Here is a 26536-nt window from a genome sequence, read left to right as displayed (position 1 = left end):
GGAGAGAGAGAGGGTCCTCACCCGACTGACTTGAATATAGCAAACTTGACCTGCCTTTCACAATGCCATTGCTGGTCCAAGAGGTCTATTGGACAGACCACTGATGCCTTAACACGCACAATCTGTTTCAACAGTGCAATAAGTAAAGAACTTAAGTAGCCATAGGTCCTGCTACAAACAGTGTTAAACCCTTATGGAGTCAGCTGGAATCATGCTAAAATGACTCTTAAGCTACTTTCACTGAGCCAAGTCCTCACTGCTCCACGGGTGACAGGCTAGTGCATTACATAATTGCACAAGCCACTGCTCTACACCCCCACCCCCCATATTTATTTACTAGGATGTTGTTTAGGTATTGGCTGCTTATCTAGTGCAACATAGCTTAAGATAATTATTAGGAGGCGGGGAATAGTTTTCTGTCCCTATTACTGAGAGAACTCTGACAATAATCAAGGTGAAAACTTTTAAAAAAGGAGACCTTGTCTATTCATCTTTCTACTGCTTTCTGCAGCCATCTGCCTGATTGCCAGCTATCGACTAGATTCACGTTCAATGGATAACATGTAATACTTTACAGACAATTCATTGATTCTTTAAATTTGTTTTGAAATAGTTTGGCCACTGGGATTTTTTTTCCTGCAACAAGTCAGCACCCCTCCATCAAGTTGGACACCCAAAATTGATGGCTCCTTAAAAAACAAATTTAGGCCAAATTTTCCAAGCCAGGCTTCTTGCATTATTCAAAAGCCAGAGCCTGACCTCTTAGGCTACATCTTCACCACAAAGAGGTGTGTTTTACATTGCTAGGATGTTTCAGTGAGAGTTCTCTCAGTCTGAGAACATACCTCTTCACCCTGAGTCACTTTGCTTCCCCAAGCCCCACTGTCCTCCTCTGCCCTGGCATCTAATAGCTGGTACCAGTAATGCCCTTTCAAGAGCAATGCGTTAGCAGGCTCCAGGCAGAGGTGATGTTTTAGTTGCAGTGCAGCCCAGTGGAGGAGAAAGGCCTGGTCATTTCTTCACTCACTGGAAAGAAGGCAGAATTTAGCCAAATTGTCTTCCTGTTCTGGAAAAATAAATCCATGCTAAGCTCACGCCACTTAGCTCAAGAAGCTGAGGCTCCAGCTGAGCTGCTCCTTAGAGCAATGGTGGATGGAGCTGCTGTTCCTTCCAGTGTGGGCAAGCTAAGGGTGTGGGGCCTATGGGGCACTGAAGAGCCAGCAACTCATTCTTCAATGTCATGGGCACCAGCTCCAGCCATACGCCAGTGCCTCCAGGTCAGAACCGAGGAAGGCGGCACAGGGAGAGGAGTGCAGGGACTGACAAGCTGGTGCCACCATCCTCTGCTCAGCACTGGGGCAGCATGAGGAGGGAGGGGGGGGAGACTCAGACTATCACCATTAGATTTCACCAGGTTCCCAGCAAGGCTCCAGGTGGATGAAACCACCAGCAGGTGGGAGTTTGGAAGCCTGATGCCTCCAGCCAATCAGCCTCACATTAGAATCCCAAACTGCATTATCCTCTTGATGCCAGAAGTCAAGAGCTTCCCCTTTGAGGTTGCATTTTGCCACTATCCATCAAAGGGGTAGTTCTGCCATTAACTGCACCAAGAGATGGAAGGGAGGGTCCGTACCCACCCACATGAAGGAGATTTAATATGTTTTGACCTATTACATCAACCAAAAATCCCAGTTACTCCAGCCGTTGACCGTTCTCTGAGACCCATTCGATTTCCTATTCACATCTCGACCAGCAGCTCCATTATCTGCAGCCACACTCATCAACCACCATGTCCTCATAGTGTCTCAGCACCACGTTATCATGGTTGTCATAATACAGGATGGAGATGGGGGACAGCCTCACTGGGACGCAGCAGGGCTGGGGGGTTCCTTCTGGGTCAAGGGAGTGCACCATGGTTTGGAGGATGGCGTGGTTGGTGCTGTTGAGTTCTGCCGTCAGTGGGAAGGGGCACTCCCCGAGGCAATAGTTGGCCATGTATCCCTGCGGCGCGATGATCCAGTTCTCCCAGCCCACGTCACTGAAGCTGATGTAGAGCCGCCTTGGCTTGCAGAGGTTGCTTGGAGTGACCGGGGTATAATAGGAGCTTCGCCTCTTCCTGGAGGCCTGGCACTGCTTCTGATTGAGGGACACCACCAACAGCGAGGTGTCAAGGAAGGAGTCGATGCTGGCACAGAGGTTCTGCAGCCTTCGGGGCGGCAAGGCCAAGGCGCTGTCCCTGCTGCCCACCGAGATCTCCAGGATCAAGCCCAGGTTCTTGCTGGGGGTTCTCCAGCCCTTTGCCACTTCGGTCAGGTTGAAGAGGAGGGACTTGTGCAGCTGCACGAAGGATTGCGCCACCAGCAGCTTGTGGTTGTACATGTGGGAGGACATTCCCCGCAGAGACATCTGCAGGGCTTGGTACAGCCGCAGCTCAAAGACCTGCCTGCCACTGGAAGTGTGATAGGAGTTGTGGCTGAAGTTGATCTCCAGCTGAGCCATTGTCAGTTGCTCCCCCTCCTCCAACACAGAGAAATTAAAGTACAGACGTTTCTCCAGACACAGGAAAGTCGTGGGCTCCCCACTGTGAATGAAGTGGCCTGAGGGAAGGAAAACAGAGGAGGTGGCATCGTTCTTTGAGCAGGAGGGTCCTCCCCACACACACAGTGAGATTCAGAGCAGTAGCAAAGCAGCCAAAAAGGAAGTGGATAAACCTGACCTGACCTAACTCCTCGTTCCCCAGATGAGAAGCGGGCAAACTTCACTTCCCCAATACCCGCCTTGACCATCAACTACACTCCTGGCTCAGCCTGCGCCTGGAGGCCGCACGCTGTCCGTGTCCACACTCAGCTCTGCTCTGCGACTCTCCCAGTGCAAAGTCAGGGCTCTCCTGAGGAACAGAACGAGTCTGACAGATTCTCTCCCACCCTCTGATCAGTGCGAGGAGGGAGGATGCGATCCCGCTCCATGCTGTGGGTGGGGAGCTGAGGGGCGTGCTTCTCTGCCCCCCAGAGGATACAGGCAACCCGGAGAGTTCGCTCACACACCGGGCCCTGGTTCAGGGCAGTATTTTAAAGATACAGCTGCCCCCTCAGCCAGTCACTGCTGGGGCGCGAGGCTCCCACTACCCTGGCATCATCTGGAAGCTTCACCACAGCAGAGGTTCCCCATGGCAATAATTATCCACGAGTCCCTGCTGCTGGGTGAAAGCTGCTTGGCTAAGAGAAAGTGGCAGACTGCACAAGAGTAACAAGCCAGAGCCAGCACCAGAGGCAAAGGTCTGCGTAAGCTTTGGGGCTGAGTAGTCTGAATTTGTGGCTGAAGAACAGAACTGGGAGTCAGCACTCGTGGGTTCTCTGCCGCTCGCTGTTGGATCCTAGGAGAGTGACTAGACCAGCTTCCCCATCTGTAAGAGAAGGGTAACACCTGCCTCCTTCCCAGCACGGAGTGCAGAAGGTACTGCTCATTTTGGTGCTGCTGTACCAAGAACTGCTAGAACAGGGCCGGTCTGCTGGGCCCTTTGGACTCAGACCCTGATTTCACCTGGAAACAACAGATCACTAAAGAAGCGAGTTTAGTGGGGCCTCATCCGAAGGTCTAGCAAACAACGGGGAATGGCCTGGAGAGGCCCAGGGCTGAAACAGCAGGAGGTGCTGCAAGTCCAGCTAAGGTACAAGGATCAAATGATGGGGTGGGAGCCAGGCTCAAAGAGAAAACCAGTCAGGCCTTGGTGGTGTGCCAGTCCCCAGTGCACTGGGCGCTCAATCTTTTCTGCATTCTCTGCCCTAACTGGAAGACAAGAATGCAAACCTGAGCTAAGCCACTGGAGACGCAGCAGCTAAGGAACCGTAACTCCAGCCCCACTGTCCCCAGTTCCTTTAAAATCTGGGCAGGCCTGATGCTTATGGGAAATAAAGGCCCTGCCATTTAGGTGTATTACAGAACTGAAGGGTGGGTATCAGACCGGGCCAGGACAGTGCTCCGGGGAAGTGCGTTACAGGGCACTGAAATCACATCCCCAGCGTCTTCTGTCCTGGTGGTTTCCTTAGATAAGCACCAGTCATAGAAAAAGTCCCTCCCAGGATGTCAGAGGAAGCAGGCAAGGGTGGAGGTACAACAACAACTCAGCCACAGCTAGGGTGACCAGATGTCCCGATTTTATAAGGACAGTCCTGATATTTGGGGCTTTTTCTTATATAGAGGCCTATTACCCCCCACCCCTGTCCCGATTTTTCACACTTGCTATCTGGTCGCCCTAGCACTGTCCTGCAGGATCCCAACGTGTCTCACAAACATTCCTACTCATCTCACCCTGGAGAGATTATTTGCCACGTTATGGCTGGGGAAACTGAGGCACAGAGCAGCGACCTGCCTGAGCTTGCAGAGCGAGTCAGGCCCAGCGCTGATACTCGACCCCAGGAGTCCCAGGGCCCAATCTTTTGCTCCGACCACTGGCCCCCACTGCCTCTCGCCAGCGAACACCACTCGGCCTGACGCAAAGGATCCCAGACGGGGCAAGGCGCCCGCAGCCGGGGGGGTGAGGAAGCAGGAAGAAACCCCAGACGGGCTGGCCCCCAGGCCTGCCCCAAACCCCGAGGGCCCCCCCGGGGCCGGGCAGGCACCAGCATCCCGGAGGCTCTGTACCTTGGTCAGCGAAGACACGGATGATGTTCCCCGGGACATTAAATTCCTCCACCCTGCAGGCGCGGCCGGGCGCCGTGTCCCCGCGGGAAGGCAGCGCTCGGCGCTGGAAGATCCGCCACAGCACGGCGGGCACCGGGGCCGGGGCCCTGGGGGTCGGCTTGGCGCTCAGGCCCAGGGATTTCAAAAGCGGGAGCTCCAGCCGGCTCCCCAGCGCCGCGCCCAGCAGCGCCCAGAGGAGGCCAGCTGCAAACCGGGCCATGGCTGGGCCGGGCCGGGCCGAGCCGAGCCGAGCCGGGCAGACAAAGCGCAGTGCCGGAGCCCGGCTCTCCCGAGGGCGTCTGCAGCCACCAGGCAAGAGGGGGGTGTTGATTGCGCGGCTGGAGCCTTTGATCTGGCGAGGGCTCAATTACAGCGAGGCATCCCTGGATTGGGCAGGGGAGTGAGAACAAGCCCCCAGGCCAGGGAGCCCATTAACCCTCTGGAGCCCGAGGGGCGGTGGCTTTGCCTTGCACAGCCTCCGTCTTCTGCTAAACCTGGGGGGCTGCCTGGCACCACCTTCCCTCGGCTTCACCCCTGCCCGGGAGGTGCTGCCCTTGAGCGGGCAGAACTGACCTAGCCCTGCCCGGACCACCCCCACCCAGTCACCCCCAGGGAAAGCAGCTGAGTGCAGGACAGGGCTGCCCTGATGCTGGCTCAGCTGCCCCATGGCTGGGGGGGCCTGGGGGGGGGGGCGATGGAGGGTTTCTGCCTCTCCGGCTGCACCTCGAGGCCTTATGCTGGCTGTAGCCCACCGAGCATCCCGGGGCCTTTCCAGTGCGCCCCGCTGAGAAGACAGCGGCCCACAGCAGGAGAGAGATGGGGGGACCGTGGCCGCAGCATGTGGCAGGCGGACGGAGAGTGGGAGGGGGCTGCATAGGAGCCAGCTGGCCAGGTGCTCACAGGGGCGATGGCCAGACCCTAGCTAGGCTCTGGCATCACCACTAAACCAGGGCAGGCGGGTTGCGCTGCCCCACGTAGCCTGCACCGGGGGCTTCCAGGCTGGCCCTTCCTGGGCATCAGCACACAAAGCCCCCCACCCCATCTCCTCCCTGCATTGCCCACCATCAAACCCTCCCTGGAGACAGGAATGAGGCCATTCTCCTGCCACACTTGTAAGGCACCCAGCCTGTCTGGGTGTCGGCTTGGTGCCTTGGGGAAGGAGACGGCCATGTGTGAAGTTTCCTCCCTTAAGATCCACAATTTTGCAGTGATCAGGGTCCCACATCCCCATCCCCCACCAATGGCACCTCCTGACTGTCTGTCGCTCCCTCAGCCCTGCCATCCAACCTGATGGGCTGTTAACTTCCACACCAACCTTGTCAACTGGTTCCCTGCCGAGCGAAAGACATACCCGGTATCTACAACAAAGCCTGCTCATCCTGTGCCAGCCCTGCCCTGGCCAGGCCCTGGAGCACCCTGTGACTGGAGCTAATCAGTGGAGTGGGGGAATTAAATAATAAAAGGAAAATAAGCCATCCAGCTGCCATTTCCAGCTGCAATGCAGGGAGCAGCCCATCGCTTGCTGCATCCCACCGAGCCCGGGCCTGGCCACTCAGGAATAGAGCGTTGCAAGCTGGGGGCTGCAGTTCCTGGGCTGAGCTTTGGCCGCATCTGCATCAGTGGGTCTATTGTTTAACCAGACTAAACATTTAAGCTGGCTGCAGACTCAACGCACCATCCTGGCCTGCCCTGCCCGGTCCCGCGATCACCCCTGTGCAAAGTGGGCATGCTGGTGGCAAGGGGCCAGTTCTGATCCAGCAGCCGCTTTTGCACAGGTGTAACTGCCGATACACGGTGCAGGGCCAGGGTGGATTGGCCCTTCAATCCCCAAGGGAGTCAGGCCAGTTAACCAGCACACAAGTGCTCCTGCTGCAGCTGGCTCTGTCCTGACTCTTCAACTCATCTGTCCAGAGCCGGACACTAATCCCTAGGAAACCTGCCAGAGAACCCTGCAGCAACGGCCTCACGATGCCCAGGCCTGCCCCAGCACTTGGGTCGGCCACGCGTCAGTATTCAACCCTGCCTCTCCTCGCTGAACCCGCCTGCTCGCACAGCTGCAGCTGCTAACGGGCCCTAGAGCAGCCAGCTGCTTTTAAAGCACAGGCCCTGGTTGAACTACAAGTTATCAAATTTAACACTCCTGCTGGTTAGACACCATCTGCAGTCCCCTGACGTCTGTGGAGTCACTCCTGATTTACACCACAAGGAATGAGAGCAGGATCAGGCCCTGCAGTATTTGTTTCCCCATTGAACCCCATGCAAAACCCAGTCTGGAAGTCAGGGAACAGAAGCACACAGTGGGTGGGATGTTTAATTTCCTGTCCTGTCTAGTTCGGCTGGCTGGGGGGAGACTGGCAGACCCAGCCAGAACTGGGGGATGTCTAACAACCTGGGTCATGTTTTCACGTTACCTCCCAGACTCAGATGCATTCCAGGGAGTCTCTTTGTGGCTTATGCAGCATAATATCTGGGGTTTGCATCTAAGCAAGGGACAGGAAAAACAAGCAGCCCCTCACCCCCTGCCAGTTTGGATTAACCCTTGGCAGGCCGGCTGCAATTCCCTTCAGTGCCCTATTGTCCCCCTGGCTTGGAGTTAGGTCCCTCAGAGAGGAGCAGGCAGCGGGCACAGGGCCGACACTGCCGTAGTATTGCGATGGGATGAGTCCAGATCCAGGGGGAGGGATGTGTGCAAAATTCCACAGGGTTTCTTTCCCACTGAGCGGAAACGCACGCAGCACAGCCCAGCCTGCAGGATGCAAAGCTCAGAACTGGCACGGCCTGGAAAACCGCATCACTTAGGGCTTCAGTGAGTCCTTTGTTTTAGCCAGAGAAGGTTTCTCAGGCCAGAGGATTCATCAAGGCAGGAGACCCTAGAGGGCACAGCTGTCCCTTATCTCTCTGATCCCAGGCACTGGCCTCCTAAGGGGTTAAAGGAGCAGCGGGCGGATGGCAGACCTGTCTGATCAGCCTCAGGAGGCTGCTGCCCGCTGCACCTCCTGGGAGAATCCTCGAGGCTCTGGCACGGGTGGGTTCCAGGCAGGGGCTTGGGTTGCTCTGTGGAGTAACCCCTGGATGCACTTACAGCAGGGCTCAAAGCAGCACAATACTTCTCCCTAACGGTATGTCGCCATTCCCTGTTTGCAAGCTACAAACCGTTGGGACACTGGTGCCGAAGGGGAGGGGCGTTTGCCTCCCTGCTTCGAGCCCCTCACCCGCTCCACGGCGTCAGTCAGTGCTCCAGAGACTAGAGCTGCCTGGGATCCCACAACTTGCCAGGTCTGGGGAAATCACAGAGAGGGAGGATGGCGAAGGGGTGGGGGTGGCACGGGAGATCCCAGGTAACCGAAAGCAAGTTCCATATCTGACCTGGACCTTGCTAGGAAAACCACCCCCCCATCTCAGCCGACCCGTCCAACAGCCTGCAGGGTGCCCAGTGCAAACTGGCTCCAGAAACCACGTCAGCATCAACTGGAGCCTGGCCAGAGCCGAGCCGAGAGGAGTGGACTGTTTCCGTCAGCTGCCAGCTGCTCCCCAGCTCCAGGCAGAGGTTGAAGGGGGTTGGGGTCTTGCACGCCTTCTTCACGGGACTCTCTCCTTCGCTGGGTTTGTGGAGGGCCCAGGGTCAGTCCCCAGAGGCTGCCCAGTCAACAGCGGTTCCCTTATAACCGTTTGTCCTTTATCAGCCCGTTCTTCAGGTGTTTCCTGTGAAAGAGACCACCGCAGAAAATGACGCCCCCGTATTTGGACAAGCCCCTCCCCCTGGCCATCACTTGCCCCCTCCCTGGGGTCACCCCGCAGCTCAGACCCACATGTCCCTCCGTTCCACGTAGAGCCAGCCTCGATCCTATGTGATGGGAGCACGCCACAGGTTTGAGCGTGACCCAAGGAATGAGGTGGGGGGCCAGCACATCAGCCCATCATGTCTGGCATGCCACCTCCTGCCAGGCTGGACAAGACCCTCAGCCCATTCCACCAACGCCAGGTGCAAGGGGAACGCCGCTACAATGCAGCGGGGCCAGGCCTGAGCGACTGGTGGGAGGGAGGGATGGATAGAGGTGTATGGGAAGGGACAGAGGGATGGCCAGATAGACAGACAGGCAGACAGATGATTCCTTCCTGACCCCACCAGCAACCAGTTTATGGCCTGTAGCCAGGGATCCAGCCCCTGTGCTCTCACCTGGCACAGACTCACCCCCCTGCAGCCCCATCACTGACCCCCAGCACGTGGAGAAGTGTCTTGTCTTACAGGCCCCGTTGTTCCCAGGACTCCGGGACCCGATGGGGGTTTATCCATAGTGAACATTTCCCTCACCCACCGCAGCATTCCCAGCCTCCTTCGCTGCTGTGTCCCTGCCCCCTCTCCCCACTGGGGGGCGCTGGGCCTGCCCCCTGCTCACCCTTCTTTCCAGGATTTGGGGAGCTGGAGTTCGCCCACTTTCCGGGGCCCTGTGGTTTTCTCGCTCTCCTCCAGGTCGTACTCACGCACGTCGTTCACCTCCTGCATCTGCCCTGTCAGCACCTTGGCCACGAACAGGACGATGTACTGGGGAGGGACAGGAACCAGGCAATGACCCCACTGGCCACGGTCCCTGCTCAGCCCCCCCACCCAACACACTCACCCACTAACTGGAGCTAACTTCTGCCTGGGGGCCGCCCCGCTTGTCCCGGGAGGCTGGTCTGAAAGCAGCGACTCCCTGGGCTAGTGGGCTCCTGGAATGAGCATGCCAGGCTGGGAGCCCGGTGCCTGGAGGGGGGAGCAGAGGGAGCGGGATCCTGGGGGACATAGTGGGAGATTCCAGCAGCAGATGAAGGGAGCCCAGAAAGACACCGCCTCCCACCCCCGTGCTGGAGATCCACCGCTGAGACCGGGGCCAGGATCAATGGACACCGCCCCCACACACACCCACACGCACAAGATAATAGGTGTGCGGGGGGGGGGGGGGGGGCGACAGCTCCAAACCAATTGAGCTGGGTTGAAGAGTGCTCTGAGTACAAATTACCCATCATGCCCCAGCTGCAGCCCCACCCCCAAATCGATTTGCCCAGCACAAGACTCCAAGATTTGCCCCAGCCCCGTCCCCAGTTCCCCAACGGCTGGGAGGAGCTGTGGGACCCTCGGCCCACAGGGAGGCTGGAGGGAAGCAGGCAGCAGCCATGCAGTAAGGACCGGACGGAGCAGCACAGCCTCCTGCCCGGGCCTTAGTCCTGATGCCCCCCACGCCAGCCCCAGCTCTGCCTTGCAGGCTCTGGGGAAGCCTGGCTGATGGGACCCCTTTGGGAGACACCAGTCCCTGCCCCGGCTCTCACTCCCCCTCTCCCGCACTGACAGCCTCTCTCTCCCCCGTCCATCTCCAGCTCTTCCCATGGGGGTCTGGAGCCCCAGGAAACGCCCCGGGGCGGCTGTTAGTGCTCACGCTCCCTCCAGGCAGTGGGAATTCCAGCAGGGGGGAGGCGGGGGGGGGGAGGGGGTTGCATCACCTTGTGCTTCCCTCCCTCCCCTTCCCCCCCAACCACACGTGCCCCCCGGGGCTCCAGCTCTGCTCCCCAGCAGCAGGGGCCCCAGAGCCGCCCCTACTCACCAGGAACCAGTAGACGTTCATGAGGGCGAGGGCGAAGAGCAGGGCGTTGAAGAAGAAGTAGAAGGGGATGTTGGGCACGGACTGCAGGCTGGCATGGCAGGTGGCGTAAAGGACTTTGAGGGGGAACCAGTAGAGACGGAACCAGAACCTGCCAGGACAGACACCGAGGGCGGGGGGGGTGGGTTGAGTGGCATTGAGGGGAGCCCCCCAGAGAGGGGCCCAGGGATGAGAATCCCCCCCACACACACTTCCAGGCAACATGATCTAGCCCCTTGCCCCATGTCTGGCTGTCTCGTGGCAGGAGGGCTGGATTTTCACCAAGTCACTGAGGGGCTTCCCACCTGTGGCCGGCAGGCGCGTCTCAGACCCTGGGGGTGGCTGCTAACGGGGTGACGCAGTAAAGAGACTGTCCTGGGACAGAGGGGAAGGTCTGCAAGCTGCTGCTATAAGCCCATCAATGGCACGTCTGGCCCCCCACACACCTCGGGTCTATGTCCGGACAGTGTGTCCCTGCCCTCCTGCCCCCCGCATGGCAGTGCCAGGGGACAGAGGGAGAAAAGAGGCAAGTACTGGGGTGAAGCACTTGAACCAGCCGCTGGTCCCTGGCTTCCAACCAAGGTTTTCCTGCTGGCTGGCTGTCCCCCTGTCCCTGCCTCGGCCCAAGAGGGGCTGTGATGGGAGCAGGACCCCGTCTCCCTCCCTTCCCCTCCTTGACACAGAGCCGCTCTCGCTGCCAGAGCCGGATTGTGAAGGGGCCTGGAGCCAGCTCCTCCTTCCGCCTGCCCTGGTGTGGCCATGCTCTGTGTGTGAGATCACCATCATCTCCACGGCTGCAGGAGGGACCCCCCAGCCCAGCCAGCTCACAGCATGGCCACGTCCCCCAGGCGAACCTAAACACCCGGGCCACTGGGAATGACAAGGCTTGGTGGCACCAGGGAGGGGCGGGGATGGGGGCTGGAGCAGGGCAGGGGCAGGAGCTCACCAGCTGATGCTGAAGGTGAGGCAGCCAAGGTCGGAGATGACGTCGTTGAGCCGGTGATAGATCCCACCCCGGTGCTTGAAGTAGACGTTGAGCTTGGTGAACTCCAGCTGCACATCGCTGATGTCGTGCAGGAAGAGCACGAGAATCCCCACGTTGTGGAACCTGCAGGGAGCAGGGACCGTGCGTGCGTTGTGTGTTTCTGAGCAGGGCCGTGCACATCAGGTCAGGGGTAGGCGGTGTGCCTATGCCCAGGCCAGAGTGTATCGGAGCTGCAGGCTCCATGCAATGCAGACCGACAGTGCTGGATGGCCCGGCACTGGGTGGACCATATTAGAGCTGGGGGGCCGCATTGGGGCCAATTGGAGCACTGTGGGGCAGCTCAGAGCAAGGGACAAGCTCCAAGTCCCTCTCAGGGAGCCCAGAGGCAGTGTGAGCCGTAGCTGGGTGTGGAGCGGCTGTTGCATTGCCCAGTGGCTGCCCAGCGGCTGCCCAGCACAGATCCGAGCGCGCTGTGCGCAGCGGGCAGTGGGATGCGGCCCGACAGGGCGGGGGGGTGCTCACCTGAACGTGTAGGAGAAGACGATGAGCATCAGTGTCACCACGTGGTGGATGAGCATGACTATAGAGTCCCTGCGCCAGGCGTCCATGTACACAGTGGCATAGATGGAGTGTCCGTAGAAGCTGCCCTGCAGCAAGTAGGCGATGCCAATGTCGGTGGGTACATCCATACCCTTCTCCCAACCTAGGAGCAGCATGGAGATCCCTGCGTGAGCCCTGCACGGACACCTCCCCCCACAGCCAGTCCAGCGTGCTCAGAGTGCTGGAGCACTGCCCAGGGGAGCAGGGTCCCATGGGCTAGGCCAGCACACGCTCACGGACAGTTCCTGAGCTCACAAGTCATTGGCATCACAAGGAAAGTGATTTGGGGAGCTTAATCTACGGATTTGCCCTCGACATCGGCCCCTTTGTTTGACCATTGGAGATGCTGATCCGTTAAGAACATAAGAACGGCCAGGCTGGGTCAGACCAAAGGTCCATCTAGCCCAGTGTCCTGTCTTCCGACAGTGGCCAGTGCCAGGTGCCCCAGAGGGAATGAACAGAACAGGGAATCATCAAGTGACCCATCCCCTGTCGCCCATTCCCAGCTTCTAGCAAACTGAGGCCAGGGACACCATCCCTGCCTTCTGGGCATTAGCATCTGAGCTTCTTCTCCGTGGCGCTTATGTACCATAAAAGACGGAGGGCGGGTCGTGGAAGAAGGGGTACTCAGTGAAGAAGAGCAGGTAGGTGCTGTATGACCAGGACAGCGTGTAGAACAGCAGCTTCCAGGCGCTCTCGGGCATCTTGGCAGCATCTTTTGGCTGCAGGTTACACCACTCCCCGAATGGCTGCCGGGAGAGAGGGGACAAGATGCATGGCTCAGGGAGGGGGAGAGCAGCACCCTCGGACTGTGCCTCATAGCAAGGATGCAGCTCTGGGAGATTCACTGCAGCTCCCCCCAGTCCTCTGCACACACAGACCTGGCTCCAGAGGTCCCCACACCCAGGGCACAAGGGGGCTACTCAGGTCCAGGGGCTGGGGTGCCACGTTTATAACTCAGCAAAAAGTCCTTGAGGCCAGCTCCTTGGCTCAGCTTCATGCCCCCCGAACACACGCCACAGGACAGAGCCAGACTTGCACTGAGATGCCCGGTGTTGCTGAGCTCAGGAGTTTGGGATTCCCCCCGTGCACTGTGGGAACCGGTGACACAGCTCACAGGAGAGGGACACAACCACGGGATGGAGACGGGAGTTTCCCCTTGACTGCCCCAAATACTGTGGTTTCGTTAACTCAGATGCCTAATGAACATGTGGGCGAAAGGACGTCTTTGTGCAATATCCATGCCCCCTGTAGCCTCAGTGATGGTGGGACACTGCCAGGACTCTCCACCACACCAGGAAAAACCAGACTTCACGGTCCTGGAACTTCTCTGGCAACAAACAGGCAGGAAGAACATTCGTAAAGAATCTTTCCACCCCCCGGCTCTCCACCAGAAAGGAGTGAAAACAGGGACCAGAACCTGACTTAACCTGCCCAAACTTTTCAGGCTCCTTCCACTGCTCCAGGAGGGTGAGGGAGGGTGGGAAGGGAGCCCCGGCAGGCAGCCAGAGCGGGAGAAAAGAAAGCTCAGGTTTCCATCCGGCTCAGACTTGGCCACAGCTCCCGCTGTGGCCAACACTGAGCAGTGGAGAAAGCAAAAGCCAAAGGCACGCAGTCTCCACATGCCCATCAGGGTCACTCCCTGAGGAGCAGGGCTGGCCCCAGTCAGCCTTCTGCAACCAGGGAAGGAATTCAAAATTAATAAATCCAGAGTCCTGTCTGCACTAAGAAACCCAGGGGGTGAGGCTGTAAGGTGACCTGAGTGCCCTGTGCATGGGCTGCCAGCGTGTGCAAAAGAACCTTCACATCTGATAGGGGCTTGGGCCAAACGGAAGATCCTGGAGTCGCAGACACCATCACTCCTGCGAGAAGTGGGAGCAAGGGCGTGTCTGGGGTAGTGCATGCTGGGGGAGCGGACAGCTAGTGGGCGTCTGGCTCGGTTACTCCCTGACAAATGGATAATGCACCAAGGCCCATGCTGAGCTGAGCGTGCCGCGGAGAAACACCGGATGAGCTCCCGAGGGAAATAAAATGCCTGCCAAGTAACCATACCCTTCCCCGGAGCAGCAATTTCCAGAGCTGGTGGCTTGGCTCCCATTGGCTCCTTGGTTATATTAAGACCCCAGCTGTTCAGTGGAGATGGCTGGCCCAGCCGCTTGCCCCTCTCTGTGCATGACAGGGGAGAGAGATGCATGCAAAAGGCTCCCTTCCAAATGCGGAAGGCTGATGAGTTCACAGCACCAGTTGCTCCCAGGGTGGAAGCACCAGCTTTACAACACCCAAGTCCAGAGAATGCCCTGAAACTGGCAAGATCCCGCAGCTCCCCCCCCCCCCAGCCATTCCGTCTGTGCCTCCATCAGCCCCGAGCCCCTGCCCACCCCCAGATCCTGCATGCAGGGCAGGGCTGCCCCACTCAAAGCACCACACTGCAGCAGGGGGAGAGGCTGCACTAAGGGAGGGTGAAGAATGCACAGGCAGGGAGTCCCAACCCCTGGAAGCCAGGAATTATTTGTGGCTCCATAAAATGCAGTCCAGGAGGGAGCTCAAATAAGCCCCATTTGGAGACAGCTCAGCTCGCGAGCAGGCCCCATGTAGCAGGGACTGGGCAGAGAACCTGAGAGCCTAGTTCCTTCCTTTGGCTGGCCCACTGATCATGATGGCAGAGGTGCAGGAGACTTGGGCTGCCTCCCGGCGTGACCTTGTCTCTCTTTGCCTCTGTTTCCCCTATTGGTACAACTGGACAGTGGCACTGTCCTACCTCCCAGGGGGACTGCAGACAAACCCATCAAAGGCTGAGGCGTTCAGACACTATGGAGCCGGGGAAGGAGGCAGAGAGAGAACTGGCTTTGGGATCTCAGAAGGAAGAGGCTGTCGCCACATCAGGGAGGGTACGGTGGAATCGCCACCTACAGCCAAGGAGGAAATCCACCCTCCAGAGCAGGGACAAGCCCCCTACAGACGCTGTTCCTCTCCCTTCTGTTTCCAGTGAAGACTCCCACGCTTTTTTGCATGGCGAACTCTGACCCTGAACGGAGCACCCCAGACCGAGACCTGCCCATGCTGTCTCTAGACAGAGCCCTCTGTGAAATCGCAGGCAGCAGCTGGCTTTGGGGTGAGATGCGGAGCAGAATGAGGGTGGGACACAGCAGAACACAGAGAGCTGCACAGAGTCCAGACCCTACGCAGAAGGGCTGGAGGAGGCCAGGAGAAGGAGGGGTAAAATTACTGCCTCTGAATAATACACCAGGGGATGCTGGTCGCTGGGGCAGCCCCGGCTCTGGCTGCTCACCGCCCAGACGGGCATGCTGAGGCCACCCACCCAGATGTGCATCAGCAGGTCCTGCACGCAGCCAACCAGCCCATGAATGATGAAGCAGGAGTCTGGCTCCCACTGCCACGCCAGGCCGGCACCAATTACTTCTCTTCATTCTGGGGTGGGGCGCATGCGGGGGAGGGGGGCACCCTCTCTGCCATCAGCCCGCTGCTGTTGCCATAGCAATGACAGAGCGATGCCCGTGTTGCTGAGCAACGGGTGCTGCAGCAGGAACAATGCATTGCGGGCTCTGGCTGAAAGAGCCCCAGGTTCTGGTGAGTGACGTAATGTGGCTGCATTTAAAGGGCCAGTGCTGTAAAGCTGGATGCAAGATTTTGGCTTGGGAACCTCCTCACTGCTCCCCCACATCCCCAAACTGAAAATAGGGGTGGGGCGGGGGGATATAAACCGTCTTCTGCAGCATTCCCCCCAGTGCCGGCTCCAGGAACACATCTTACTCCATACTCCAACCCTGGGAACCAGAAAGTGAAAACAAACAGAAACATGAAATGGATCAAGACTTCACTGAGGCCTCAGAAACTTCCAGGGTGAAAAGGAAATTAAAAATATCCCTCTCTCTCTCTTGTAATCGTCTCCAGTGCTAGAGGGATGGGATTTGACAGGGTCCCTTCAAATCTGCCATGGAAGAAACTTAGAAAGAGGCAGCCCCCAAGTCCCCCCAGCCCTGCGACCAATGTTCAGCAATGCGTTATGAATCGAGGCTTGCTAATAAAGGAGAATCATACTACCGAGCCCAGAGACTAGTCAAGTCCCAGCTGTGCTGTGTGTTTCCTGAGCCCAAAGAGGTCTCCAGAGGAATGAAAGGGAGTGCTTGGCACCCACTGCCCTCAGGTCCTGGGAACTGGCAGCTTTCGATGGATTTTGCTTTCCCCACGGTAGAAGATACCAGAGTAACAGGTTTGCATTGGCAGCCAGGGCTTTGGCTCCCACACACAGCCCTACCACAGCACCCTTATTGCTTACAGGCCTGGGCCTCCCCCATGCCCTGCTGCTGCCCCTTAATCCCAAGCTACAACGCCCCTGCCTGGGCATCCCCCAAGCTCCACTGGTCCCCAGGATACTCTCTTCTAGGACTGTGGGGAACATGCCCCAGGACAACGGTTGGAATTCTGGGGCACACTGGAGTGGTTTCCTCGTTACGCATCTGGTGCGGGTCACAGGCTCAGCGGAAGGAAAATGAAACACGACTGCACCCCCCTTTTACCCAGAGAAATGGGTCCCCAAAGCCTGAAGATAATACCCGTCGAACCAGCTGCCCCGCTATCTAAGGCGTTCACTAAACAATCTAGGGAGGGGTGTGGTCTGAGCACAGGCCTGAGGCCCCCCAACGGTCTCATCCTGCTCTTGACACCAACCCTATCTATGGACTTAGGCAAGTCACTGAGCTGCTCTGTGCCTCAGTTTCCCCACTTGGAAAACAGAGATACCATTCACCTGCCTCCTCGGGGTGCTGTGAAGTCTTTCGAAAACGCAGTGAGAAATATCATGACAGTTCCCACCGATCATTAAAAGCCATTTCCCCTTCGCTCACGCGTCTGCACACAGAAGAGAACAGCCTTTGGAGTGGGCACCCTCGGGAGGCCAGGCACAGCTCCCTCCTGCACCCTGTGGGGGCTGATTAGCCTCCCAAGCAGCACGGCTCAGCTCCTGCCTGAACGCTGACACAGCACGTGAAACCCAGCCCCCGCCCTGGAACCCAAGGAAAATGGCTTTATTCTCTTCCACAAGAAATGGCCCATTGTGGCTTTCTCCTCGTGGCTTCGCAGGCCTGCGAATGGCGGCTACGGCACACGAGCGAGAGGGCCCCACTGTCCGGGCACAGGAGAGCTGCTCTCTTCACCCCGAGAGGGCCGAGGAGCAGTTCACACTCATGGGCACTGCAGGAAGGAAGCACTCCAGGCTGCTCATGGCTCCCAAGGCAATTACTGCTGGAGGGTCAGCCTGCTGGTTTGCTGTGAGTGGCCCTGCAACCTCAGGAGGAAAGCAGGGCTGAGAACTCACTCCCATGAATGTTTTGGGGCCTGGGGAGAATCTGGCTCTTTGAGGCACAAAACACTTCACTAGAAAAGCCAGCAGAGGGGGGAGCCTGAAGAAGCGAATGCTGCATCCCAGCCTAGGTGGCCAGCATCCATTCACGGCACCAAGGGAGGCTTTCAGGCTCGCTAGCCACATTGTGTAAGTTGCATGGAAGCCTTTTTTCTGTTGTGCACCTTTCACTGCAATGCACGTTGTAGCGCTCTGCAAATTTAGAGCCACCCGGGGATCAACCAGCCGCATCTGGGCCACGAGGTGGAAGGCGTGTAGCAGCTGCACAGAAATGCCAGGCAGCAGTTTCGGACGTGCAACGGAGAATATCTGACAAACTTCACAAGGTGCAATGGGCGAGGCAGGGTCAGGTATTCACGTTGGCCAGGACCCAGGGGTCAATACTTCTAATTCTTGTGAAAAATACCACGGGGCCTTTAACAGCCCTAAGTGGTTGGAATCTAGGTTTTATATCTCACCTGAGAGACAGCAGCTCCATGCCCCCTGAAAGAGAGCGGGAACAGAAGGAGAGCGTGCGGGTCCACCCTTTCCACGGGTCTATCTAGGGTCTGCTCTGGTTTTAGCACTAGAATACGAGAGTCTCTCAATCCCATCTTCAAGCTTTCTCTCCAGACCGGGATTTCTCACACTCCTTCTCTGGTAATGTGCCCCAAATACTGCCTGCTTTTAGCCTAGGTCAGCTCTCTCACAGGCTGTTCCCTGGATTTTAGCTCACAGCAGCTAGTTTTCCACCTTCACCAGTGGGGTTTTTTTTTAATTAAAAAAAAAGGACCACTCGAGGGCTCCTTCTTTCTATGTCACCCTGGTACCAGCCCCCGATGCACGACTGGCCACAAAGCCAACAGTAGCCCTGTTTTGCCCTCGTTTACATCTGTGCACAGCCCCTGGGCCTGCTTGCAAGAGGAGCATCTAGTACAGGCCTGATGGGCTACCAGGCACCGTGTCAAGTGCCCTCATCAAGGCAGGACACCCTTGCCCTATGCTGGGTACAGAGAACCGCATGACAGGCACAGCCCTGGCTTCCCATTGGGCTATTAAATTAATGTCACTTAGTGCGGCATAGGTTGATGCTTTGCTCAACTCCTCCAGGCCTTTGGCAGCAGCTGCTCCCTCAGGAGGGCTTGCTCCCCAACAGGGACAGCAGCCTTCCACAGACCAGCTGAGTGAGGGCCACCAAAGAGACTGTATGGGGTGGGGAGGGAGGCGGCAGAGAGGAGGCCTAGGCCTGGCCTGGCCTGGCCATCTCACTAGCCCTGCTTGTGGTCAGACACATCCAGGAGACACTCAGGTTTGAATGCTCAGCAGCCAGGCCCTGCCACTGACACTAACGGAGGATGAAGATTCCTTCCATTTCCTAGAGAAGAGGCAGAAGGCTACGGAAACCCCACACCAGACAAGAAACATTTCCTCTCCCGCTTTCTCATGGGCGCCCCGCAGGCCGAGAAAACTGACCCCCGGACCTCGCCCGAACTGATCATTCATAGGAATGTCAGGCTAGAAGGGCTCTCGAGAGGTCATCTAGTCCAGTCCAACACTGAGGCAGAACTAAGTGTTATCTAGACCATCCCTGACAGGTGTTGTCTAATGATGGAGATTCCACAACCTCCCAAGCTCATTTGTTCCAGCGTTTAACCACCCTGACAGGAAGTGTCTCCTAATGTCCAACCTAAACCTTCCTTGCTGCAATTTAAGGCCATTGCTTCTTGTCCTGTCCTCAGAGGTTATCGAGGACAATTTATCACCCTCCTCTTAACTTTTTACATACTTGCAGACTGTTCTGTCGCCCCTCAACCTTCCCTTCTCCAGACTGAACAAACCCAATTTTTTCAATCTTTCTAGCCCTTTAATCATTTTTGTTGCTCTCTGGACTTTCTCTAATTTGTTCACATTTTTCCTGAAGCTTGGTGTCCAGAACTGGACACAATACTCCCACTGAGGCCTTATCAGTGCTGAGTAGAACAGAAGAATTACTTCTTGTGTCTTGCTTACAACATTCCTGGTAATACATCTCAGAACGATGTTTGCTTTTTTGCAACAATATTACATTGTTGACTCATATTTAGCTTGTGATCCACTATAACTCCCAGATCCTTTTCGGCAGTACTCCTCCTTAGACAGTTATTTCCCAGTTTGTATTTGTGAAACTGATTGTTCCTTCCTAAGTGTAGTACCTTCCATTTGTTCTTATTGAATTTCACTCTATTTCAGCCCATTTCTCCAGTTGTCCAGATCATTTTTAATTCTAATCCAGTCCTTGCAACCCTTCACACCTTGCTATCATCCACAAACTTATCAGTGTGCTCTCTGTGCCGTTATCCAAATCATTTATGGACAGAACCAGACCCAGGACAGATCCCTATGGGACCCCACTTGATATGCCCTTCCAGTTTGACTGTGAGCCATAGATAGCTACTCTCTGAGTAGTTTTCCAACCAGTTGTGCATGCACCTACAAGAAGTTTGTCTAGGCTATATTTTCCTAGTTTGCTTATGAGAAGGTCATGTGAGATGGTATCAAAAGCCGTACTAAAGTCGAGATAGATCACATCTACTGCTTCTTCCCTAGCCCCAGGTTTGACACCCTGTCAAAGAAGGATGTTAGATTGGTTTGACATGTGCTGGTTCCCAGAGCTCAGCTGACTGAGTTCACCTCTTCCCTGGGCAGAAACGATCCCGCCTTCCTAGCTGGATAGTGCAGTTTGGATACCAAGAGGGCAACGGGCAAAATAATTATCTTCATTTCAAGGATCACTTTGGAAAATCCACATGGACAATACAGATACAAATCTGACAATTGCAACAGCTAAAGTCCATGCTAGTCCCCACTCGCTGTCCCTCCCCCTTCCACCCACTTTACCTCTCTTCCAGTCAATCTCTTTGATATATTACGGAGCAAGGGCATGGCCTACAAATAAATGCTATGTTACCAGCGCCCTCTAAAGACATTGGGAACCTAGATTCTGCACTCCTTGCACACTCTAAACGGCCAGTGAAAACAATGGGTGCTCCGGGTGATGCATGTAACAGGAAGAGGTGTGTTTCTTTAAGCAGCTTTTTTCAGAGATATCTGGTCACAGCCAGAGCTAAATGAAGATGCATTTTAAGCCACAATCTTCAAGTCCTCCTGCTAAGAAAGTGACTTCCTCTTTAGGTGCATAGCAGTTACAGGCCAAGTGCCGAGCTCTACGACACAGAATGATTAATGCTCAGTAAGGCGGCATTCTTGGGACACAAAGCATTAATTGATTTCACAGGGATGAGCCTTTCAGCCTCTGAGAGAACGTTAAAGGATTAATTGCCAGAGACGAACACAAGCGGCAAAGAGGAACAACTGCACTTGGGTTCTACACTGGGGAGTGACTGCATAGAAGGAGTTTACTCCCAAAGGCAAGCAGCAGATGGAAGAGTCCTGAGAGTGACGAAGGAGGAGAAAGCCTCAACTCACCTACTGTTGAATGACTCCTTCTCTGAAGAGCCTCCAGCTCAGATAGATGCCACAAGATGCAGCCCAACTCTCGTTAAAAATGGCAACGCTCTTCGGGAAGAGCCAGCCCCGCCAATTTCCCCCTTAAATCTCCAGCACGTGAACCACACACAGGCTTTGGATGTTTTTATAAAGCCGTTTCCTCCCCCTCCTGCCCACCGATGGGAAACTGACCCTCCCACGGCTCCGTTTCCCATCTCAGCCTCACATCAAACTCTGTGGCAGTATTTCAAGGCAAAGCAGCGCGATCCCGAGGTAGCCACGAGAACTGGCTCTCTGCTCATCCCTTCTCATGCTTTGGTGACAACGAGCGGGACCAAGGGATGGCACCCCATCGTCAGCATGAGCTGCCAATTACCCATGGAGCACCAGCTAAGCAACAGTGCACAGCACTCCTACTGCACTTTTCACCCTCAGATCCCAAAGCACTTTACAAAGGGGAGGGGGCACTCAGTTTACAGAGGGGAAACTGAGGCACAATGACAGTTGCTCAGTGACTTGCTCAAGATCACACTGTGTGACCATGTTGGGATTAAACTCCAGGAGTCCTGACTCCCAGCCAGTCCCCTACCCACTGGGGTATCCAGAGATAGCCAGGTGCTGTGTGTACCGTTGCCAACCCTCCAGGATCGTCCTGGAGCCCCCAGGAATTAAAGACGAATCTTCCATTAAAGCTTATGTGGTGTGATGAAACCTCCAGGGATACGTCCGGCCAAACCTGGCAACCCTAGCTCCAGGCAAACGGGGCAGCAGGGAGAAGAGGGACAAAAAGGCAGCACAAGACTACTGAAGTCCTACCTCACCCTTATTTTGAGCACTTTGGGCCTTGTGCTAGTTCTTGGCACCAGGGCGAGCTTCACTCTGTGACTCAATACAGAGCAAGCAAGGACACGAGTGAATGGCTCGGTCAGGAAGGCCTCCCTGTGCGATGGCGAGGTGGGGGGACAGGAGCCCAGAGCAGTTACTGGGCTGAGGATGGACCCTGGTTATTAATACAGTGCTGCTCCCTGCAGCCTGCGTGACCCCACAGCAAATCGCCTCTGGAGACAGCAAGTTCCCCAGGGGGAGCCAAGCCACGCTGAAGCAGAGCGCGGCCGAGACGTCTCCAGGTAGGACCCCCCCCGCCAACGCCCCCCAGCCTCTGGAAACTGTCTCATCACCATCAGCGCTGGTTTGTGCCTCTGACGGCTCCGGCTTGTCACCTGACCCAGGACGCAGCATCTTCCATCTCTTTTGCCTTGAGAGTCCCAGCAAGGGTAGGGTCAATGCCCCTGGCCCAGCAAAAGCCTCTGACACGCACCCGGCAGCCAGGGGCTGTTTGCCTGGGCTAGGGCCCACAGCTTGGGGAGACGGGGCAGCTTCCATCTCACGACATTTGGTCAGTGCAAGAAGCACAAACAGAGCGACCCTTCTGCACAGGGGGGCGGTCCCCATCCTCTCCCTTCCTGGGCGGCCACTGGATCACCCAGTTCGAGCCTGACCAGCAGCCCAGCCCTTGAACTAGGTCAGCCTGTATTGCGGCTACTAAGCCTTGGGCCACGGGGGGCGGGGGGGGAGAGCATTTTAGCAGATAGGTTAGTGACAGGCGGGGTGAGCACAGCTCACTCACTGCCCCAGAGCCAGGCCCTGCAGCCCACCCGGCCCCCACTCCCTCCCTTTGCAAGACGTAAATCTCATTACTTCCCCCCGGGGGGGTGGTGGGGGGGTGAAGTAGCAAGATATAACGCACAGCTCCTCCTTGCAGCGCAGCCCCCTCCCCCTCCGCGCAGCGCAGCCCGCCGCGCGGGGACTGACCCGAAAGAGGCAGCCGGAGGCGGCCCTGCGCAGCAAGGTCCAGCCGATGGCACAGAGCAGGCAGAGCAGGGGCTCGCTCCAGCCGAGGGAGGCGTTCTCGGCCCAGGTCCGCCGGGAGAGCTCCCAGCCGCAGTCCGTGCAGCTCCGCACCGCCCCCGCCAGGCTCTGGTAGCCGCGCTGCAGCAGCTGCCCGTAGCCGGGCATGGGCTCGGGCCGCGGCATCCCGGCCCCCGGGTCACAGGCGGCGCGATCGCCCCCGGCCCATCGCTCCGGCAGCGGCGAGCCTCCGCGCCGCAGCCCGCTCGGCGGCCAGCTGCTACCCGCAGCGCGCAGGCTCCGGGCGGCGGCTGAAGATAGGGGGCAGCAGCGCGCGCGGGACCCCGAGATGCGCCACCCCCAGCCCGCCGCGACCCTAGAGCGCGCCCGGGGAGAGGTGGGGCCGGGAGGGGCGAGGCGAGGGCCGCACAGAGCCCCCCAGCAGCCTGGTTATCGCGAGTTGAGGGGAAATTCCCCAGCCCCTAGGGCCCAAGAGGGAAAAACATCCCAGAATGGACCTGCCCAGCTGCTCAGAGAAAGCGGGGGGCTCCTTGGCTCCCGGGGGCGAAAGGCAGGGCCCTTTCCTGAACCTTTTGCTCTCACACAGGGGGCAAAAATCAGGCCCTTCAACTGGGCCACAGCAACCACCAGTCATTTTTGCTGAATTGGTCCAGAGTCTGTAATCTACCCCTAGGGCCCCACTGTTGCCTAGAAGCCAGCTTTATCCTCGCCAGCAGTGGTTCTCAACCAGGGGAACGGGTACCACCAGCTGCACACAGAGGACTTCCGGGGGGTGCATCAACTCACCGAGCTCTTTGCCTAGTTTTACAACGGGCTACAGAGCACTAGCAAAGTCAGTACAGGATGCATCCGACGAAGTGAGCTGTAGCTCACGAAAGCTTATGCTCAAATAAATTGGTTAGTCTCTAAGGTGCCACAAGTCCTCCTGTTCTTTCTTCAGTACAAACTAAAATTTCATACAGCTGGAATGAGACGTAAGCAATTGTTTAGGAACGGTGTGCTGTGACATTTGTAGTTTTAGGTCTGATTTTGTAAGCAAGTAGTTTTTAAGTGGAGGTGAAACTTGGGGTATGCAAGAGAGATCAGACTCCTGAAAGGGGTACAGTTGTCTGGAAAGGTTGAGAACCACTGCTCTAGAGTATCCTTCACCCAAATGCTCCCTACTCAGCTAAATATTATTGGGACAGGAGGAGTTCTCCCATCACTGTGGTTCATCCACCTCCCCCAGGAGGCAGGAGGCTACGTCAACAAATTCTTCCATTGACCTAGCACTGTCTCCAGCAAGGCCAGATCATCTTAGCTATGTGGCTCGGGGGTGTGGATTTTTCATAGCGCCAAGGGATATAGCTGGATTGTCCTATTTTTCAATATAGACCAGCCCATAGTGGTTTCATGTTGACAGATTTCAGTTTTTCCCTTCAGCACATGTTTAGCCCAGATTGCTAACAGAGGAGGAATAACAAGTGACATTTACTTATTCCATCAGCTTGCACCCAGAGATCTCAGAGTTTGATACACCCTGTTTAAAGAGGGGTCGCTTCATCCACCACAGCTGTAGCTACCTCTGGAGTCTAGGGCAGCAGCTTTTGAAAAGAGCCCATCCAAAAGTTATCCACTTTAACTGAAATTACAGGAGAATACTAAAAGGTCAAACAGAATGCAATTACGCTGTCGCTGCATTAACCATGACAATAGCCTGGAGTTACAGCTTCCTTAGCCAGCTGAGACCAGAGGTGATGACTAGGGGAACAGCAAGAAGCAGAAACAAAGATCAGTATCAGAGTATCAAAACGAGATGATTAATGATAAAGCAGTAGCAAGAGCGGCTCTCTTCCTTGGCACGCTCACCGTATGGGAGTGAAGGCCAGAAATTACCCTTAGCTTTCCATGGACACAGACTACTGAAAGTGCTTATACAGGACGATGAGTGCAGAGTCCTTGATAAAATATTAACTATTTAATACTTTGTGAATCAATACACACAACAGGAAGACTTCCCCTGAGCTTTCCCCTGTCCACAGAAGATCTCGCTAAGAAGATACTCTGAGCAGAAGGAAGATGTATATTAGCATGAGGTATAACAGCCAAGTAGACAGCTTAGTACAGAGAAATGAGGTTGGTTTACTCTGCCTTCCACGCATCTCCTGGAAAGCACAAGAAATACAGCACAGCTGAAGTGTCTAGCACAAGATACAAGTCATAGTGGAGTCCCGAATAGCCAACAATACCTTTGAAGAACAGCAAACATAACTTCCTCCTGCTTTAAATGTATCTGGCTTCCAAGATGACAAAGCCTTTGCTAAACACACCATTTCAAAGCCATTAAAACAAGTCAGCTTAGCACTCCAGCCAGCTGCCAAGGTGGGAGTTTACATACAAGATTGGAAAGTGACGCGAGTCTCTCATCATGTGCATGTTTAAAACTAAAAACCAACATCTGTAGTCATCAAATAACCACGCAAGAGACAGATATTTCTGTGCTCCACTAGGAACAATATGAAGGTAGAACCCTTAGCCCCCACATCCCGATTCTTCACTCGTTTACTTGCTCCCACCCCATAAAACCCCAGATGGCCAGTCAACGGGGCTGTCTCCTGACATGAGAGGCTCTCCTCTTCTCCATGAAATGAGTGCTCTGCCTTTGCACCCATGGAAGCTCCGAACTTGGTCCCAAACAGAAGTGGCTCCCAGGCCCTGGGATCCTGGTGGCCAGGCTGCCCTCACACACCTCTCTCAGGTAACAGCCAGCTGTTGAGCAGTCAGATCAGCACCTGCTGCTCCCCATTATCCAACACGACGACAACGTTCGAGTGAGAGCACAGAGCACTTTGCTAGACTGCTATCTGTATCTGATTAACAGATGCCGTGTTTGCTGCTGCTCCTCTACACAGCCGCTGTGGATACAGCAGCTATTCCACTGAACATGCACCCACCCTCCTTCAGGGCATTAAGGACTCAATCCTGCGCCCTTACACACGGCAAAGAGCACACAGCTTTACAGTCAGTTTCCGCACATGCAGCTGATTTCACAGGATACGGCATGTGACAGTACGTCTCAGAGTGAGATCAAACTCTACGATGTACTTCCATTACGAGTTGAGTCAGCACTTTGTCTGCAAATGGCCCCTTCTCAGCCACAGACCAGCTCCCTGGGCCTTGAAGTCAGTTCCGCTGACTTCATGACAATTGCAAAGCCACGGCTTTGTTAACCAGGCCAGGCAGAAGGCCGGGCTTGTGTTTAAAATAAAACACTGGATGGACAGGAACTCAGTTGAGCCCTAGCTCTGCCTGTGACTCCTGGGACCTTAGGTCAGTCATCATCCCTCTGCCTCAACTTTCCCAGGCCACCTGTAAAATAACGGTTCCTCTGAACGCACAGCAATGCTAGGAGGCTTATTTCTTTTGTGTTTCTAATGTACAAGAACCACCTCAAACAAAAGGCGCTCAAGAAGGGCCCGGTATTATTAAACTTCAGCAACAGGAAGGCAAACGGGGTTCTGTTGTGCCTCATGCATCGAGCCAAACACCAACTAAGTTCCAGTTGCGGGATCCTTACTACTGGGGTTGAAGCAAGAAGCAGAAAGAACCCATGGGACTTTGTACCTGGAAAATTCACCTGTTGAACTGTAAACCTGGGTGGGTTTGATAGGGAAAAAGAGAAGAAATATTGATCAGCATGATGCCATTTGAAGTCACTGCTTTGAAATGGCTCAGATTTTTACACTTGTGTCCCTCAGATCAATTGAGAAAATCCAGGGAACTCACCAGTGATAAAACAAATTTATCCTGCTAGCTAGGCCCGACAGACAGCACATTCCCCTAATCTTATACTGACAGTACTGGCTTCCCCTCTGCCACTTGCTTTTTATTGTTCAAATTTTTAAGTCAATTTATCATGGCCCATCAAGTGGGTAACGGCTGCACCGAAAACACAAGCCCCTT

At 55.9% G+C, this 26536-nt stretch overlaps 2 protein-coding genes across 2 annotated transcripts; both read right to left on the bottom strand.

The window, feature by feature from the left end:
* Window positions 1–639: 639 nt before the first annotated feature.
* On the bottom strand, window positions 640–6408 carry GDF1 (growth differentiation factor 1). The gene is made up of 3 exons (XM_074939821.1): window positions 6356–6408; window positions 4642–5042; window positions 640–2597 (listed from the first exon to the last, which is right to left on the bottom strand). The coding sequence occupies exons 1-3, from the start codon at window positions 6406–6408 to the stop codon at window positions 1762–1764; spliced, it is 1290 nt and encodes a 429-aa protein (XP_074795922.1). The 3' UTR covers window positions 640–1761.
* On the bottom strand, window positions 4921–22801 carry CERS1 (ceramide synthase 1). Its single transcript, XM_074939307.1, has 7 exons — window positions 22538–22801; window positions 12470–12629; window positions 11803–11983; window positions 11242–11403; window positions 10260–10407; window positions 9078–9223; window positions 4921–8382 (listed from the first exon to the last, which is right to left on the bottom strand). The coding sequence occupies exons 1-7, from the start codon at window positions 22757–22759 to the stop codon at window positions 8340–8342; spliced, it is 1062 nt and encodes a 353-aa protein (XP_074795408.1). The 5' UTR covers window positions 22760–22801; the 3' UTR covers window positions 4921–8339.
* Window positions 22802–26536: the final 3735 nt, after the last annotated feature.

Source organism: Natator depressus, chromosome 25 (assembly GCF_965152275.1).
Source record: "Natator depressus isolate rNatDep1 chromosome 25, rNatDep2.hap1, whole genome shotgun sequence".
Classification (NCBI taxonomy): domain Eukaryota; kingdom Metazoa; phylum Chordata; order Testudines; family Cheloniidae; genus Natator; species Natator depressus.
The sequence above is the reverse complement of the archived record's forward strand: the minus strand, read 5'-3'. Positions and strand labels throughout refer to the sequence as shown.

Bases quoted from the DNA above. Each gene is read 5' to 3' on its own strand.
- CERS1 (XM_074939307.1), bottom strand. From the start codon at position 22,759: ATGCCGCGGCCCGAGCCCATGCCCGGCTACGGGCAGCTGCTGCAGCGC. The intron at 10,408-11,241 runs GTGAGCTCCTGC...CTGTCCTGGCAG, and splicing joins CTCACCTTCAGCATCAGCTG to GTTCTGGTTCCGTCTCTACT. The intron at 8,383-9,077 runs GTGAGCAGGGGG...TCTCTTTCACAG, and splicing joins CCCAAATCCTGGAAAGAAGG to GAAACACCTGAAGAACGGGC.
- GDF1 (XM_074939821.1), bottom strand. From the start codon at position 6,408: ATGCCCACTTTGCACAGGGGTGATCGCGGGACCGGGCAGGGCAGGCCA. The intron at 5,043-6,355 runs GTGCGTTGAGTC...GCTGTAATTGAG, and splicing joins GGGCAGGGCAGGCCAGGATG to CCCTCGCCAGATCAAAGGCT. The intron at 2,598-4,641 runs GTACAGAGCCTC...TCCTTCCCTCAG, and splicing joins CCGTGTCTTCGCTGACCAAG to GCCACTTCATTCACAGTGGG.